This window comes from Cucurbita pepo, chromosome 2, assembly GCF_057944985.1.
Source record: "Cucurbita pepo subsp. pepo isolate OVF chromosome 2, ASM5794498v1, whole genome shotgun sequence".
In the NCBI taxonomy this organism is placed as follows: Eukaryota; Viridiplantae; Streptophyta; class Magnoliopsida; order Cucurbitales; family Cucurbitaceae; genus Cucurbita; species Cucurbita pepo.
Genome location: NC_141799.1, coordinates 15,257,889 through 15,272,620, shown reverse-complemented (window position 1 = coordinate 15,272,620; position 14,732 = coordinate 15,257,889). Strand labels below are relative to the sequence as shown.

The following is a 14,732-nucleotide window of genomic DNA, read 5'->3' as shown; positions in this document are numbered from 1 at the left end:
GGTGTAGAAAGTGACATGGATCCTGCTTGTTTGGCCGACAAAGGATTTCTTTTGTTGATAGCCCAACTTGTTCTCTTTCGGCACATGTGACTTTATGCCAACTATGTGAGCTGCAACTTGTGCCGGTAAGCTTTTCTAGACTCTTCAAGTAGTTCTAAACTTAATTTCCTTTTTCCATTGGAGTATTCTTATATATCCCATGACTTGCAAAAGAGGGAAACAACATCAGGCACATTGCATGCAATCCTTCCCCCCCCAACCCCTTTTTGCAGTGCACTGTTTTCCATGGCTTTTTAGCTCACTGACTTCTAAGCACAGAAAAGTAAAGCAGTGATATCTCTGATTCCCCTTCCCCATACCCGAGCGTTCTTTCTCCCTTTTTCTTTTCTTCATTTTAATTTCTTTCTGTGGAATCATTAGTAAGATATAGTGCCTTGTTTGAAATGCCTTTACATGACAGAAACGAACAGGAAAGTATGATAATACCTTTTTGGGATTAAGAATCCATGACAAGGTGGGATTGATGACTTTTATTTCCTTCTCTTTTTCATTTGGCTTATTGTTTTCATGGCTCCTCCAAAGCAAATGGTTTCTTTTTCAGGCTTTCAAGGTGAAGAAGAGTCTAAACAGTAAAACAGTCTCTCATAATCTCTTTTTTTCTACGCACTTAAAATGTTTTTAGTATCTTTCAGTGGGAGAGTTGTCATTTAATATTTAATGTATTATCCTTAGAACTTAACATAGATAAAATGCTATCCATAGGACAACTTTTCATTGAATAACATCATGGGATGTCTCTATGAAAAAGAAAATGCATAGATACTTTGAAAATGACTGGTTATTGATCTTCATATATACTTCCAAGGGTATTTTTATTCCTCAACCTACAAATTTATACACTAATCTTCTTTGTGAGCAGATGTTTGCAAAATCCAATTATGTTGCAGCCAAAAGATGGAGAAGAAAAGCAAAAGCAAAGTCGGCAGATTATAAAGAAATTGATTCTGTTGCCTTTGGTGTCACAGTCCATGCTCCTGTCCACTTGTGAACAGATAATACCAAAAAAATGCTTACTTTTTATTTTGCACCAATTATGTTAAAATATTCTCTTGGTGCACATTCTATTCCTTCTTCAATGCTAACGTGTCAAATTTGGACCCAAATTTTTTAATTTTCCAACAATTTATTATAATAACTTGAGGGAATTCCAATTATACTTAATAATATTTATTTCCTCCCCTTTTCAATTAATTAAGGGAATTCCATTTTCACTTGCCTTTTAAATTTATTTTGAATCTCCACAATTGACCTATTATATGTGACTTCTTCATATACATATTTATCAAATAATTTGTTTTTAAAATAATTATGAATGACAAAATTGATTTTAAGTACGAAAGTTATTAACATAAATACTATAATATATATGACGTTTTTTAAGTTGAAAAGGGTCCTGAAAATTAGGCAACTTTTGTGAACACCTTTTGGAAATGGGAAACACATAATTTTTTAAAGAAATAATAAATACATAACATTGGTGGTCCCCGCCTAATCTTAATTTTATGTAATATTTATTTAAAAAAAGAAAAAAAGAAAAAGAAAATGGAAATGGCATCCCATGCGTCTCAATTTGATTATGGGCCCTACGGAGAGTACAAGTGGCACTGTGTGGGCCCTACATATAGTACAAGTGGCACTGTTTGGGCCCACATTTCATTTCATTTGTGGCTTCTCAAACCCCAAACAACCACTTTCCTTTTTCTTTTTTCTTTGTTGAAAATCAAATTGTAATCCCAAGTGTACATTCTATTAAAAAAAATATTTTTAAATATGAAGAAAAAAACATCCTATTAAAAAAAGAGTTTTAAATATGAAGAAAAAACGTCATTTACAATATAAGAAAAACGACACTAATTTTAAAAGATTACATTCAATTTTTTCTTTTTTTTTTCTAAATTAATTGAGATAACAATTTAATTTATAAAATAAATGATAGAGAAAAAGGAATAAAATAAGTATTAAGGAGGTAGACAAATTTGAATTTGTTGACAGCCTTCATTCATTCCACACATCCCTTCCCTCGCCTACTTGAATACTGCCAGACTGTCCACGCGCCACTACAGCCGTCCGATCATCCTTTCAATCCTCATACGTACACGTGTCAATCACCCCGCCGCTTACTCCGCCTTTATTCTTCCACCTTCAGTATCACAAACTACTCTGTACAACCTGTCCAAAGCTACACACGTGGCGCCTTTTCATTCGCTTTTTTTAATACCTATCATATTGACAATATCTCGCGTGAAGTTCTCGCGTTTTTATCATCTCGTATTATCGTTCATTTCTCGCACGGTGTTACTGCCGAGACCATGGTTATTGCATCTCCCTGAGTTCCCAACCTGGGAAATGATCGAACATCGGCCCAGAAATTTCTATCGAAGTTACGAAATCTGCCATTTAGATTGAGCAGAACGAGAAACAAAAAAAGATGAACACGAAATCGAATTGAATATTGAAGAGACTTACAAATAATCTTCTATTTTTTTTTTTTTCCAGAAACCAGAGGAGAGAAGGAAGAAGTATGGATGGCAGCAGAAATATAAATCGAAAAATGAAAAATGAAAAATAAAAGAGAGAAATCATAATTATCAATCAAACACGATGATCGTGATATTCGACGACAAATTCCTCGCTTCCTTTGTAAAGATCTGCAATCTCCAATGGAAAGCCTCCAGGATTTGTGACCTTCATTTCAGCAGAAATATTGTTCTACTCTTGCGAGTCCACGATCTTAAATTTCACATATCAGATCAAATATGATTGTTCTGTCTTCTTTTTTTTTTTTTTTTTTTTTTTTTTTTTTGCCTTTTTATACATATTAGACTCTAACGATCTTCGGTGCTTTGACGACTGGATTTTCCCTTGCAATCACGTCGCGACCGGCGGCCTTGTAATCGAAGCTGCAGTCATGACGATCGGAGTACCGGTGCTCAGCGCAAAACAGCTCTCCGCATCGGCACCGGAATCCGGTCAATCCGACTCTCTTTCTGCATCCGGAGCATCGATTCACCTGGCGCTTGGCAGATTCTTCAGATTTCAACCGATCCAAGGACATATTCCTGCTATTATCGCGAACGGAATCCATTAGCACAGGCGATCGGGATCTAGATCTCGAACTTTTCACCCCGGACAACTTTCGAGGCGCCGATATTCCAGTATTCGAAGAGGACGTCGTCGTCGTCGTCGTTGTTGCTGTCGCCGTCGCTGTCGCCGTCGCCGTCGTGGCGTTAAAGCACTTCTGGCACATGTTATTGGTGGTCGGATTACCGGTGAATCCGCAGTTGTTGACGCACAAGGTGATGGTCTCCGGCACCTTCAACTCCGTCTCCTCCTTCTCGGTCCTCTGAGCCATATCTCCTATCGGATTCACCGCAAGATTTACAGCAACAACAAACAAATTCAGAAGAAAAAACTCTACGCTATAATTTGGGGATTCGTCGAAAGACGAAGCGAGGAGCGGTAATATGAAGGAACGAAAAGGGGCTCGCAAAATGGCGATAGAATATCGGCCTCATACACGCGCATCAAACAATTTCTCCTTTTTTTCCTCTTTGACATAAATACCCTTCTCTTATTTTGGTATTTACCCTCCAATCCCTGTGGTCCACGATTAACTCTGACGTTGCAGCCCATCGTTAAAAGGAAAAGTATTCCCTGTGGTCCTTTCTATTTTTATTTCCGTGGGTCCGCTTCTTTTTCCGCATGATTATTTTTCTTAACCGCCGCTGGATGCTCAATGGATGCGCCTACCAAAGTCAATACGTACTTCATTTCCACAATTTTTAATTTCATTATTTATCCCAAACCCTTACAATAATAATAAATAATAATAAACAAATAAAAAAAATTAATCAATCTTTAGATTAATCCATTTTAATTTTATTTTAATTAGTCTTAATAATAGTACTATTATATAATTGAATGGTAGGTTAATCCAACATTAAATTTTTAATTTTATTAACATATTTTTTAAAAGGTATAAAATTAACTATATTCATGTCGAATTAAATATTTGTATTTATACAATTATTTCATTTTTTATCTTTTTTTTTTTAATCGAACTTATTGTATGATCGATAATATATGTTCATGTTGATATAATATATTCTTTCATATTTTTTAGTTGAATAAATTAATAGTTTTTTCATACAATAAATAAAGTAATTGAGCGATCTTTATCAAACGTCACAACACATCTCAATCAGTACAATCTGTCCGACATTATACCAATTTTTTAGTAAAATTTATCGTTCTCGTAAACCAGCATATTTTTTTTTTCAATAACCCCTTATTTAAATCGGGGTTATAATCATATAATAATATTATAACTTAAAAAATAATAGTAATAATGGATGCGTGTAATTTAGTAAATGAAAAGCTTGGGTTTTGTGATAATTTTTTTGACCTAACTCATTTATTAAAAAAATAAAGATATATAATCAATATTTATAAAACAATAATGTTTATTGTAACTTTTAATAAAATATAATATATATTTTTTAAATAGTGAAAAGATTCACATTTATTTTAATTGATTTTTTATTAAAAGACGTAAATATATCAATGATGGATAGAGATAACATATTAAAAAAAAATCAGTTACAGGTCGAAGGGCAAATAGGTATTTGCACACAGTACACGCGGAGCCAGGTGGAAGCCGCCCTATCTGACCGCGAAGCAGCGGAACATTTCTCCGCTTTCGCTTTTAGGAAAGGGCATTTTGGTCATTTGGCTCTCTGTCACCATTCACCGGGCAGGGGTTCTTTTTTCTTTTAATTTTTTTATCTTTTTCCATATTGGCACGTGAAATACACGAGCCCCTTACACGCGTCTCCCACTTGTTCCTCACAGTTAAAACTGAAAAAGTCTTTACACGCCAAAAAAATCTCTCACAAAACCAAAATTGAATCTCCAAGCATACCTTTTATTTTTTAAAAATAAAAATAAAACGTGTTTTAACTTTTTAATTAATTAATTAATTAGGATGAGTTGACCCGTCACTAAAAAATAGTTTATATAAATTTAATAGAAAAAAAATATGAAAAACAATAGATTATGTCTTATATTCTATGTGAATTATACGAAATATTAAATAAATTTGAAATTTTTTAGACACAAAATAATTATAAAAAAAAAGAAAACTAAATTGGAAATTAACTATGGGTTAATTTGAAATATAAATAAAAAATATAAAAATTATTAGGGTTGAAAGGGAAAGGGTGTGGAAATGGTTGAAAAAAGTGGAAAAATAAATAAATAAATATATAAAGGTTATATTAGAATTAATGAATTAATGGAAGCTGCCGTCCATTAGTGGTAAGCATCTTAATTTAATTAATCCCCCTCCTAATTAATTCAATGTCCACGCTGGCCACTGGCGGGGCCCACTCCTGTGATCCAGTTGTCAGTTTGGCATTGGCAGTTGCTTTTTCCGTATGACCAAGTCAAACGTTGACTCTTTTTTTATTTTAAATAATAAATAAATAAATGTTAGTTATCCATTTCTCTTATTCTTCTTGTCACTTCCAATTTTGTATGTTTGACTAAAATTCGACAAACCAAATTATTTATAATTTTACTAAATATTATTTTTTTTTGTTATAAAACTAATTTCCATCGACATGTTGTCAAAATATTCCGATATATATATATAAAAAACCTATAAATTGGTTATTTATTTTTAAAAATATATTTAATTTTTCAAACATGGGATAATATATCGAATTTTTATAAACATTTCAAAAATTCATGTTGGTTTATCGTCCAACATTGGTCTAAATGAGGTATAATAGAGATCTCTATCTGGGTCATTTGACAGTCCTTTTCCAGTTATTGAGAGTGTTTAAGAAGCATCTACCGATAAAGCGTTGTATTTAAATAAAGAAAAGACGGGTGATATATATAATATATATATATATATATATATATATATATATATATATAATCTAAAAAGAAAAAGAAAAAAGGTGTAAAATAGAAAATTTGTTATATTTAAAAAAGAACTTACAAATTTTTATCAAATTGGATTACGGAAATGATGGGCCCAAATGTAAGCGGCCCATTAAGAGTAACCCGAAAACTCACGGCCCAAAGTAATGGGATCTATTATGGAATACGTATATATGAGGTTCCATTGGCTAAACCCTTCCATTATTCATTTGTTTTATTTTTACGTTGATCTCAAATCCTTTTCCCTCAGCCATGTGTTCTGATAAAATCCGCTTTCCGTTGCGTTTCTGCGATTAATTTCCAGCAATTTACACTGTGAATTGGTTATCTCTGTCGAGTTTCACAGGAGTTGGTGGAACCGGCTAGGGTTCATGGAAGCTGCAATTCGTGAGATCAATATTTGAGGGTTTGAATATATCAATTAAACTTTGGTGTTAGTGTTCAGTTCGGTGTCCTGGGTTGTGGAGGTTTGTGAAAAAACGCGCCGGAGATGGGGAGTGAGGATCGTATCGATGATCGGACGTTCAAGGTTGATTTCAGTGGCGAGGGAATGGAGAAGCTCAGAGAGAGGATAAAGCTGAAGATGAAGGAATTCATGGGCGATTATACCGATGATACTCTCGTGGTACGGACTATCCTAGCTTTTTAACGTTCACGTGCCTGAGAGATTTTTGCGAAACAATGAGATTATCGGTTTTGTGACGAGTCTGTCTAGGTGTTGTAGAAATTCTTTTAGGTTATTCATATGGAGGCAATTTTCTTCTTCGTAATTGGTTATTGTCGAATATGTCTGGTTGAATAAATGGAAAATGTAGCAATCGCCGGTTATATATTTGCCAATGCCGAATGAAACAAAATTAATAGCTCTGATTCAATTTTTTTTTTAAATGGTTATGTGCCTGAGGTAATTTTTCTCTTATTTACTTAGAAATTCATGATACGTAGATGGTTGATATCAAATAAGATGCATTCCAACTCAATGCCATAAATTACTCTTCATCCAAAGAAGACTGCATCTTTTAATGTGCAATAGCCTGCTTAAGAATTTGGTTAGATATCATCCTGTTTATGTGTCCGCCCCTCTTTGAAAGGACCTCCCTGAGCTGGGTTAACTTGCAATGCAGCTGAGTTAATTCGTTTAGTTTTTTATGGCTGGCCGTTTTCATTTTTCCTAAGAAATAAATACATTGGTTTAATGAGATGTCAAAAAGGAAGAATATAATTAGCATTACGACAATAATTAGTTACCCTACAAGTATTACTCCTAAATGTGATGATTAAAAGAACATTTTCCTAAAACAACGAAGAAGAGTTGGCAACTAGAGAGGCAAGAAATTGAGATTGAGCTAAGTGGACGGAAATCTTTCATACTCTTTGCATTAGGTTTCTTTGTCGAGGGATGTATTGAGAATACTTTTGAAAATACATCTTGGAATACTCATAATATCTTCCTTGAGGGTGTTTCAAGAGTTCTAAAAGAATTTAGTGGTGAAACCATCGGTTTTTTGTGCTTTCTTACTCCCCATATCTGAGATAGCTTGAATAATTTTTTCAACCTTAAAATTGGCCTCCATCTAAAGAAATCCTTATGGCCTCTAAGCTTGGACCCAATCTGGATTGGTTGGCATAAATTTTACCACCTCTTTCTTTATGTATGGATCTGGGAGAAATCAAGAATTTCCTTTTCAATGTGCATGTAAACAGCCACTGTTATATACTCCTCTTGATACGTCTCCTGTAAATTTGTTTAGCCTTTCAATATACATTTTTTTTCTGAAGTGCTGCTGGGTGAGATTGTGGAAACTTTCTTTCATGCATCTTTTGGTTTAATGTAGTGTTATACTAGTGTATTTTTCGTATGCATGTTTGTGTGTGCTTAAATTGTCTCTATGTTTCATTTTTTTAAATATTAATCATAATGTGATTTTAAATTTCCTCCAATTACTTGAATTTAGAGCCTCTGTTTAAAGAGGTCAAATTTTATTGAATTTAATAAATGTTCTTTTGGGTAGGAATACGTGCTTGTCTTGTTGAGGAATGGAAGGCGCAAAGAAGAAGCACAGAATGAACTAAATGTATTTTTGGCAGATGATAGCCATTCTTTTGTATCTTGGTAATTTGATGATCATTCTTCCTCTTGTTTATATTTGTAAGTTGGGTAGTAACTTTGTGTTCAGTCATTCTTGCAAAAAGTTTGACCAATTCTTTTATAAGCGTCGTTTCAACAGGCTGTGGGACCATCTGGCTTCAAGTATGAATTTATATGTGGAACCACCTCCTAAATCTTCTGCCGATGAAGTGCCCAGATCAAAGTCTCCAGTTGCAGAACCAGATACAGGAATTGGTTCTCACAATCTTGAGTCTGATTTAGAAAGAGGAAAGTCTGAAAAATTATCTAGCAGACGGCGTAATAGGGAATGGAAAGGAATTGCTAATGACGAAACCCGTGTTACTCCAAGATCTGAAGTTAGTCGTGTCAAGCATTCTTCTCCTGAACAAGTTCCTAGTCATAGGAAAAGGAGCCGAGCTGATGATCATCAAGGCGCTGAGGTTCGTGATCTGACCTTCTCTGCTAATTTAATACCTAGCAGCAGTTAATTGGGTTTTAAAATGTGAAAGTGGAATTAGTGAAAAACAATGGGTGGAGGGTTCATTGAACAATATCCTGCTATTTCTGAGCTTGGAATTTACAAACTCCACATTTGTATTTTTGTTTAAAATTGCATGTTTTTATGTAATCAAAATCTTTAAAGTGCCTTAATTTTTATAACGCTCTCAACTATGGTTCCTGAGACCTATTAACCCTTTATGAGCATGCGGTGTTTTTCTGACTATGTGTGAACTCTAATTTTTTCTCCTTGCCATGTCGATATGGCTATTTTTAAATTCAGTTTTCTTTGCAATACATAACTATATTGGATTTTAATATTTGTTTAATGGGAAGGTGATGATCAGGGTTGCAGTTCAATCTTAAGTCATATAAAGGGTAAACCAGAAACTTGAAGTATTATGCCATAATTTTGCTCACTGTACTTTTTTGAATTTTGAGACCATGAAGTATGCTTGATTTGTTTTTTTGAACTTTTTTGTGCGAAATAGCTTGAATGCTCTACTTAACTACCCAAGTTTTGATATTTTTAGTCATTTAAAATAACGTAGTCCCGGGTATTGAATGGTTTATTAATGCATTTTTCTAATGGGAACAATTTCTTACGTTTCTTGTTTTACAGAGAGAGGCAGCTTTTCAGGTAAGCATTGCTGCCCCTAGGCGGCTGCTCCAGTTTGCCATGCGAGATGCTGTTGCTACCGTGAAGCCCTCTAATGGAGCTAAGGAGCCCCTTTCAAAGCGTCTTCGTTCGGTAGTTTCTACGTCCAATAGTGACACAATTAGTCATCCTAGGCGGCTTCAATCCATCGCAAAAGTGCCAAATCCCATGGCAACTGTTATTAAGGCTGTGTCGGAGGCAGCTGAGGATGTGATAAGAGTTAAATCCTCCAGTGTTTTTGATCGACTTGGTCGTCAATCTCGTGATGTGGATTTAAAAGAGTCCAGTGGTCAAGTTGCAGAATATGGAGTAACGGCTGTAGAGGACCATAAATATGGGGATATGAATCACACACAAGATCGACCATACTCTGCCACCTATCTTGAGAGTAGCAATTATAGTGGGAAATATACTCCCATTGAGGCCATGTTCGATGCTGAAACTGGATTAGCATCAGATTCTACATCTGAAAGTGAAGATGTTACTATTCTGGGCCACAAAGTATTTGATGATTCTTGGACTGCAGAATCAGGAGTAAGAAAGGGAGGCAATTTGCGGACTGCACCATTCAGAGTAGTTGAGAATGTTGATGATGAACGCATGACAAAATACAAACAGAAGCATCAACCTTCCTTAGTTGCAAATTCCTCACGTGACATTGTAAATATCTCTGTGAATGTTAATACTTGGAAACCGCCTCACTATCAAGACCCAGGGCAAATTGCTGAATCTGGTGGTCAAAAGTTTTTGCAGGAGAGTGAGTTACGAGGTACCAGATCTGCTGTGCAAGTAACGGAGAATGGCGAGCCAGTCACTATTGTTAACCAACAGAAAAAGCCTGCAGCACACCTTCAAAAAGAGTTCCAGAAACCATCTGCTAATGGTGGGCTCTCTTTTCTGGTCTCTGGCTCTGCTATTAAAATGATAATTAGTTTGTACGGTGCTTTTGTTCATCTCTTTTCTTTCTATTTTTGAGGTTTCTCCTTCAATTTTGTTCCCGTGTATGATTGTCAACAATCCGTTGTCATTCCGGGATCTTACTTTATTTTCTTCAGTGACTTTTTGATTCTATATAATTTTCTCATTTTACCTTATGCAGGCCTTGCTGCCACTCGCCCTTTAGAGGATGCCGATGCTCGAACCATTTTTGTTAGCAATGTAATAAATCACCCTTTTGTTGCTTCTACGAAGAACTGGTGACTGTTTATCACCTTACGTTAATTTTCAATTACAGGTTCACTTTGCTGCTACAAAGGATAGTCTGTCTAGGCATTTTAACAAGTTTGGAGAAGTGGTAAAAGTCATTATAGTAACCGATGCAACCACCGGGCAACCCAAAGGGTAAGGCATTACAATGGTTTTTACCTCAGCTATCTCTTTTTGTTACCTCTACTGCAGACGACAAATTTTCCTTTGTTACTTTTTAATAAATTAATTGATGCAATTGGAGCAGGTCGGCTTATGTGGAGTTCATGAGAAAGGAAGCCGCAGAGAATGCATTGTCTCTTGATGGGACGTCGTTTTTGTCTAGGATTATTAAGGTACCAGTCTTATTTCTGACATTTTGATCTCTAGTATGAATCATCACCCAAAGAAAAAAAAATGTTTATAAACTTCACATTTTTAGTTTTTTAGCTTTCTTTCTTCAAGTCCTGCAGTTAACATTGGTTTTTTAAATGAGTCCAATGTTCTTTTGGTTCGATAGTTGTGTGGGCCAGTTCACATCTCACGTGTATATAGTGCTCTGGGCCTTGTTTGCTGATATTTTTTTCAGTTATCTTTTAACTGGATTGTTATTCACGTTTATGGGTTCTTTTCACTTAATCAGTGAATTTTTACTGGTGTTTCCATGCCTAACTATGCAGAGAGCGAAAGTTCAGTAATGACTGTTTCTTAATGAAAAAAATGGCAGTAGACATCTAGAAGCAAACATAAAAACTGTGCAGGCTCCTTCCAGTTTGGGCTGCTTTATTTTTGTTTACCCCACCTTTGTTCTTTCTTATATCTTAATGAAAGTTTGGTTTCTCATCAAGAAAAATATTCGATAGTCTTGGTTGCATTTGGTTTTAACTAGTTCTTTCACTGGTATTATAATTGTAACATTTTTATGTTGATGCTAAAACCCCACAAGCCAATACTAGCATGATATGATTTAGTCGAGTTACGCACGGTGTCAGATTGATTGGAATCCACAGTGTCAGATCGATTAGAATCCCCCGTGTTGGATTCAACTAATAAACCTACATATATTTGGTTGATTTGTCAATGCAGGTCGCAAGGAAAAATGCATCACAACCAGAAGGTGGTTCAATTGTTACCTGGCCTCGTGCTGTGCGTGGCTCACCATATCCTACTCCTAGATTTAGCAGAGTTCCTTTCCCACGGGGCGTTCCCGGTGGATTTAGGCCTCGTCCTCCCATCAAACTTGGTGCCAGGAGCATGCAGTGGAAACGGGATAGTCAGACCACAACTACTACTGATAATGGTGCTTCTCTCTATGGTATTTCTGTACCCTCAACTGGTGCTCGTAGTCTCACCTACGTTCGAACAGAGCCTAAGCCAGCAGACAAGTAGGAAACACTTGATTGAGATGAGAGTTATTTTCTCCTCAAGAAATTGTTCAAAATTATTTTGCAAAAGAGAATCACGAAGATCAAGTATGACCCCCACAATTTTTTTTTTTTTTTTTTTTTTTTTTTTTTTTGGTGGTTCTTGATTCTCCGTGCATCATGGTGGAGGAAACTGAGAAAGAAAACGAAGGGAAGTTTTAGCAGTTTTAGGAGGAATGTTTCTTTTTTGTTTCCATCGAGGAATTGATATTTGGTGAGTTGCTTGGAAACTCATGATGGCGGTTCAGATGATTTCTTAATTTTAAGTTCCCCTCTCCCATTCAGAATTCTAATTCAGCTACTAGATTAAAATTTGTGTATAGAGTAACACTAGACGTTTTTTCTTTTTTTTTTTTTTTTTTTTTTTATTTTTTATTTAACGGATATTATGATATTTTGTAATTTTTATTACTGATGTGACAGAAGAGAGAATGAAAAAAAAAAAAAAAAAAAAAAAAGAAAAATAGAGTTTACATGAGAAGAAAATGAATGAATAAATTTACCTTGTTTGTGTATCAGCATGCCTCTGTAATGTATTTTTGCATGGTGGGCCACATGTCACGGTCGTGCTCGTCCAAGGCATGGGACCTGTTGCCCATGGCCTGCTCATGACAAGTCAAACCTTATGTCTTTTCATGTTTTCTTTTTATATTTCTAGAGACATTTTGAAAAAATTATGTCTAGGCCTGCCAGACATGAAATGTCTCTGTTGCGCTCGGACTCGCACCACGACGAATCGGGTTGTTTGGGAATGCAGCCGCAATCGGGCGGTAAATTCTGTGGGCCTCCACCAGAGTTTTCTCTGGCTTCATCCCGCTCAGGCATAGTTCACCATCTTTCGGGTCCCGACAAGCATGCTCACACTCGATCCCTTCTCAAAAGAGGTCGGTCGGTGGTGCAACCCACAAAGGGATCTCACCAGTCATTGATCTCACCAGTCAACTTCTCCCTTCCCAAGATTATATAGTTGCTACTCTCTTGCTTACTCTTTCAAAAACCTTCTCTTAAACCGAGGCTAGAGGCTTGAGCATACGTTGCTTGGCCGTAGGCGATGTAAGCTCACTTGTCGTTGGCATCAATAGTCCGCTGCCATCAATAGTGCGATTGTGACACCACACACCTTACAAATCATTTTACGCCAAGAAAGGCCAATACAGTATTGAAAGCAAAGGCAACAGTACAGTAGAAGGAAATGCAGAGCCATGATGCCAGCAGCCATGAGTTTTCGAACTCAAATTTAAATATTTTAAACACTAATTACTTAAATAAACAAAGCACTAATATTTAACTTTAAAATGTAAGTATATATAACTTTACTTAAATTAAATTACAAACAAATTGCCATGATCTTGGTAAATATAACATTTACAGAATTATATGTATTGATGACTTAGTATAATATTTTCAATTTTGAATGAATGATGCAACAAACAAAATTGAGCAAAATGATTGATGAAAATATTTTTCTAGATAGCAACTCATGATGCTTATCATTAAGATTTTTTTTTTTTTTTTTCATATTTTGTTATGAAATACTACCTATGAGTCGATCCTGTTCTGAAATACTACCTATGAGTCGATCCTGTGGCGCGGCCAGAGTCTTGGTCTCCTCCCACTACTTGGAAGCTTACGATACTACTTCATTATCTATCACTCGAGTATTTAGCATTGCAAGGCGGTCTTTGTTGATTCACACAGTGATGCTTTCAGCTATTGGACTCTTGCTATCTAGGGACACTCCACTACTTCAACATAATACTTGTCTTGCTTTCCCAGAACCCTATTTTCACGATATAGGGTGCTCCCATTTTCCTCACAGCTACTATTGAAAAGTAATTATCCTACTACTAAATTTTTGACAAATTTCTAGAATAAATGTCCAATATTATTTTATTTAATAAATTGGGAGAAAGGATAAACTATTATTTAAGCTATCTTGTGATTTTTTTTCAATTTATTTAAGTAAATAATTAATTTATTTTTTCGAACCAAAAAAAAAAAAAAAAACGAAGCTTATTAAAGAAATATATTATTGATTATTTAAAATTATTCTCATGAAACAAAATCTACCAATAATCGCACCCATAAAGTAGATAATGTCAACAACACCAATAATCTCTCACTCCAATCCCTTCCCCCGCTTGAAGCCAATTCTTCTGATCATTGCAAGTAGTAGGCCGCGACGGAGAGCAACGAAGCGCCGATGAGAGAGCCGATTGCCGGAAGGCCGGCGGTGGCGCCGCTGGTTGGTCCAGGTGCTGGAGCCGCTGCCTCATCATGAGCAACGACGGCGCTGACGGTTGCGGCAGCGAAGAGAATGGCGCAGGTGATCTTCTTCATCTCCATTGCGATTTTTTGTTGTTTGGTTGTGGCGTTGTCCGGTGACGAGGAACTCGAACGATTCAACAATCACCGAAAAACGCCTTCGCTTTGGAGATTGCTGCCTGATGAAATGAGATGGAATCCATGGAATTTATAGGTGGAAACTCGAGCGATTTTCGGTGGAAGGTTAGTTCCTCTATCCTTTGAGCTTGAATTGCAGAGCTAAAATTAGAAAAACCTTCCTGATTTACAGGGGAACCAGAAGAGGCCATTCGTGGAGGAAAAATTAGGGAATTTTGGGAAATTAGGTTTGAAATTAAAAATTTTATTATAAAATTCACAAAGCTCTAATGTATATATTATTTATTTGTTGCAACTAATATTTTATATTTTTTTTTATGATTTTTTAGATAATTTAAGGCCCTCCCTATATATATTTTTAAAATTTAGGATTTATATTTTCTAATTGATAAGGCATTGTATTTAATTATCTTTGGTTATATGACAATGTCGAACTAAGATGTTA

At 35.5% G+C, this 14,732-nt stretch overlaps 2 protein-coding genes, 1 long non-coding RNA gene and 1 pseudogene across 5 annotated transcripts; 2 read left to right on the top strand and 2 right to left on the bottom strand.

Moving 5' to 3' along the window:
- The first annotated feature begins 131 nt into the window (after positions 1 to 131).
- LOC111789262 (uncharacterized) lies at positions 132 to 1,251 on the top strand. The gene is made up of 2 exons (XR_002814306.2): positions 132 to 514; positions 920 to 1,251. It is a non-coding gene; the product is annotated as an uncharacterized LOC111789262 (long non-coding RNA).
- Positions 1,252 to 2,820: 1,569 nt separating this feature from the next.
- Positions 2,821 to 3,548, bottom strand: LOC111789367 (zinc finger A20 and AN1 domain-containing stress-associated protein 5). Its single transcript, XM_023670119.2, has one exon. It carries the CDS (start codon positions 3,410 to 3,412, stop codon positions 2,879 to 2,881), a length of 534 nt encoding a protein of 177 aa, XP_023525887.2. The 5' UTR covers positions 3,413 to 3,548; the 3' UTR covers positions 2,821 to 2,878.
- A 2,668-nt stretch (positions 3,549 to 6,216) lies between these two features.
- On the top strand, positions 6,217 to 12,230 carry LOC111788977 (uncharacterized). 3 transcript variants are annotated; one of them, XM_023669585.2, is made up of 9 exons: positions 6,217 to 6,634; positions 8,022 to 8,122; positions 8,238 to 8,559; positions 9,240 to 9,935; positions 10,029 to 10,158; positions 10,375 to 10,433; positions 10,510 to 10,616; positions 10,729 to 10,816; positions 11,547 to 12,230. In XM_023669585.2, the coding sequence occupies exons 1-9, from the start codon at positions 6,500 to 6,502 to the stop codon at positions 11,847 to 11,849; spliced, it is 1,941 nt and encodes a 646-aa protein (XP_023525353.2). In that variant the 5' UTR covers positions 6,217 to 6,499; the 3' UTR covers positions 11,850 to 12,230. The 3 variants fall into 3 exon arrangements, with proteins under 3 accessions (XP_023525353.2, XP_023525352.2, XP_023525351.2); XM_023669584.2 differs by having other exon boundaries at positions 10,020 to 10,158; XM_023669583.2 differs by having other exon boundaries at positions 9,240 to 10,158.
- A 1,667-nt stretch (positions 12,231 to 13,897) lies between these two features.
- Positions 13,898 to 14,317, bottom strand: LOC147793746 (arabinogalactan protein 23 pseudogene; annotated as a pseudogene).
- Positions 14,318 to 14,732: the final 415 nt, after the last annotated feature.

Excerpts from the sequence above, each read along its gene's own strand:
- LOC111789367 (XM_023670119.2), bottom strand. The coding sequence starts at position 3,412 with ATGGCTCAGAGGACCGAGAAGGAGGAGACGGAGTTGAAGGTGCCGGAG.
- LOC111788977 (XM_023669583.2), top strand. The coding sequence starts at position 6,500 with ATGGGGAGTGAGGATCGTATCGATGATCGGACGTTCAAGGTTGATTTC. Across the intron at positions 8,123-8,237 it reads AGCCATTCTTTTGTATCTTG|GCTGTGGGACCATCTGGCTT; the intron begins GTAATTTGATGA and ends TCGTTTCAACAG. Across the intron at positions 10,434-10,509 it reads GAACCATTTTTGTTAGCAAT|GTTCACTTTGCTGCTACAAA; the intron begins GTAATAAATCAC and ends TTTCAATTACAG.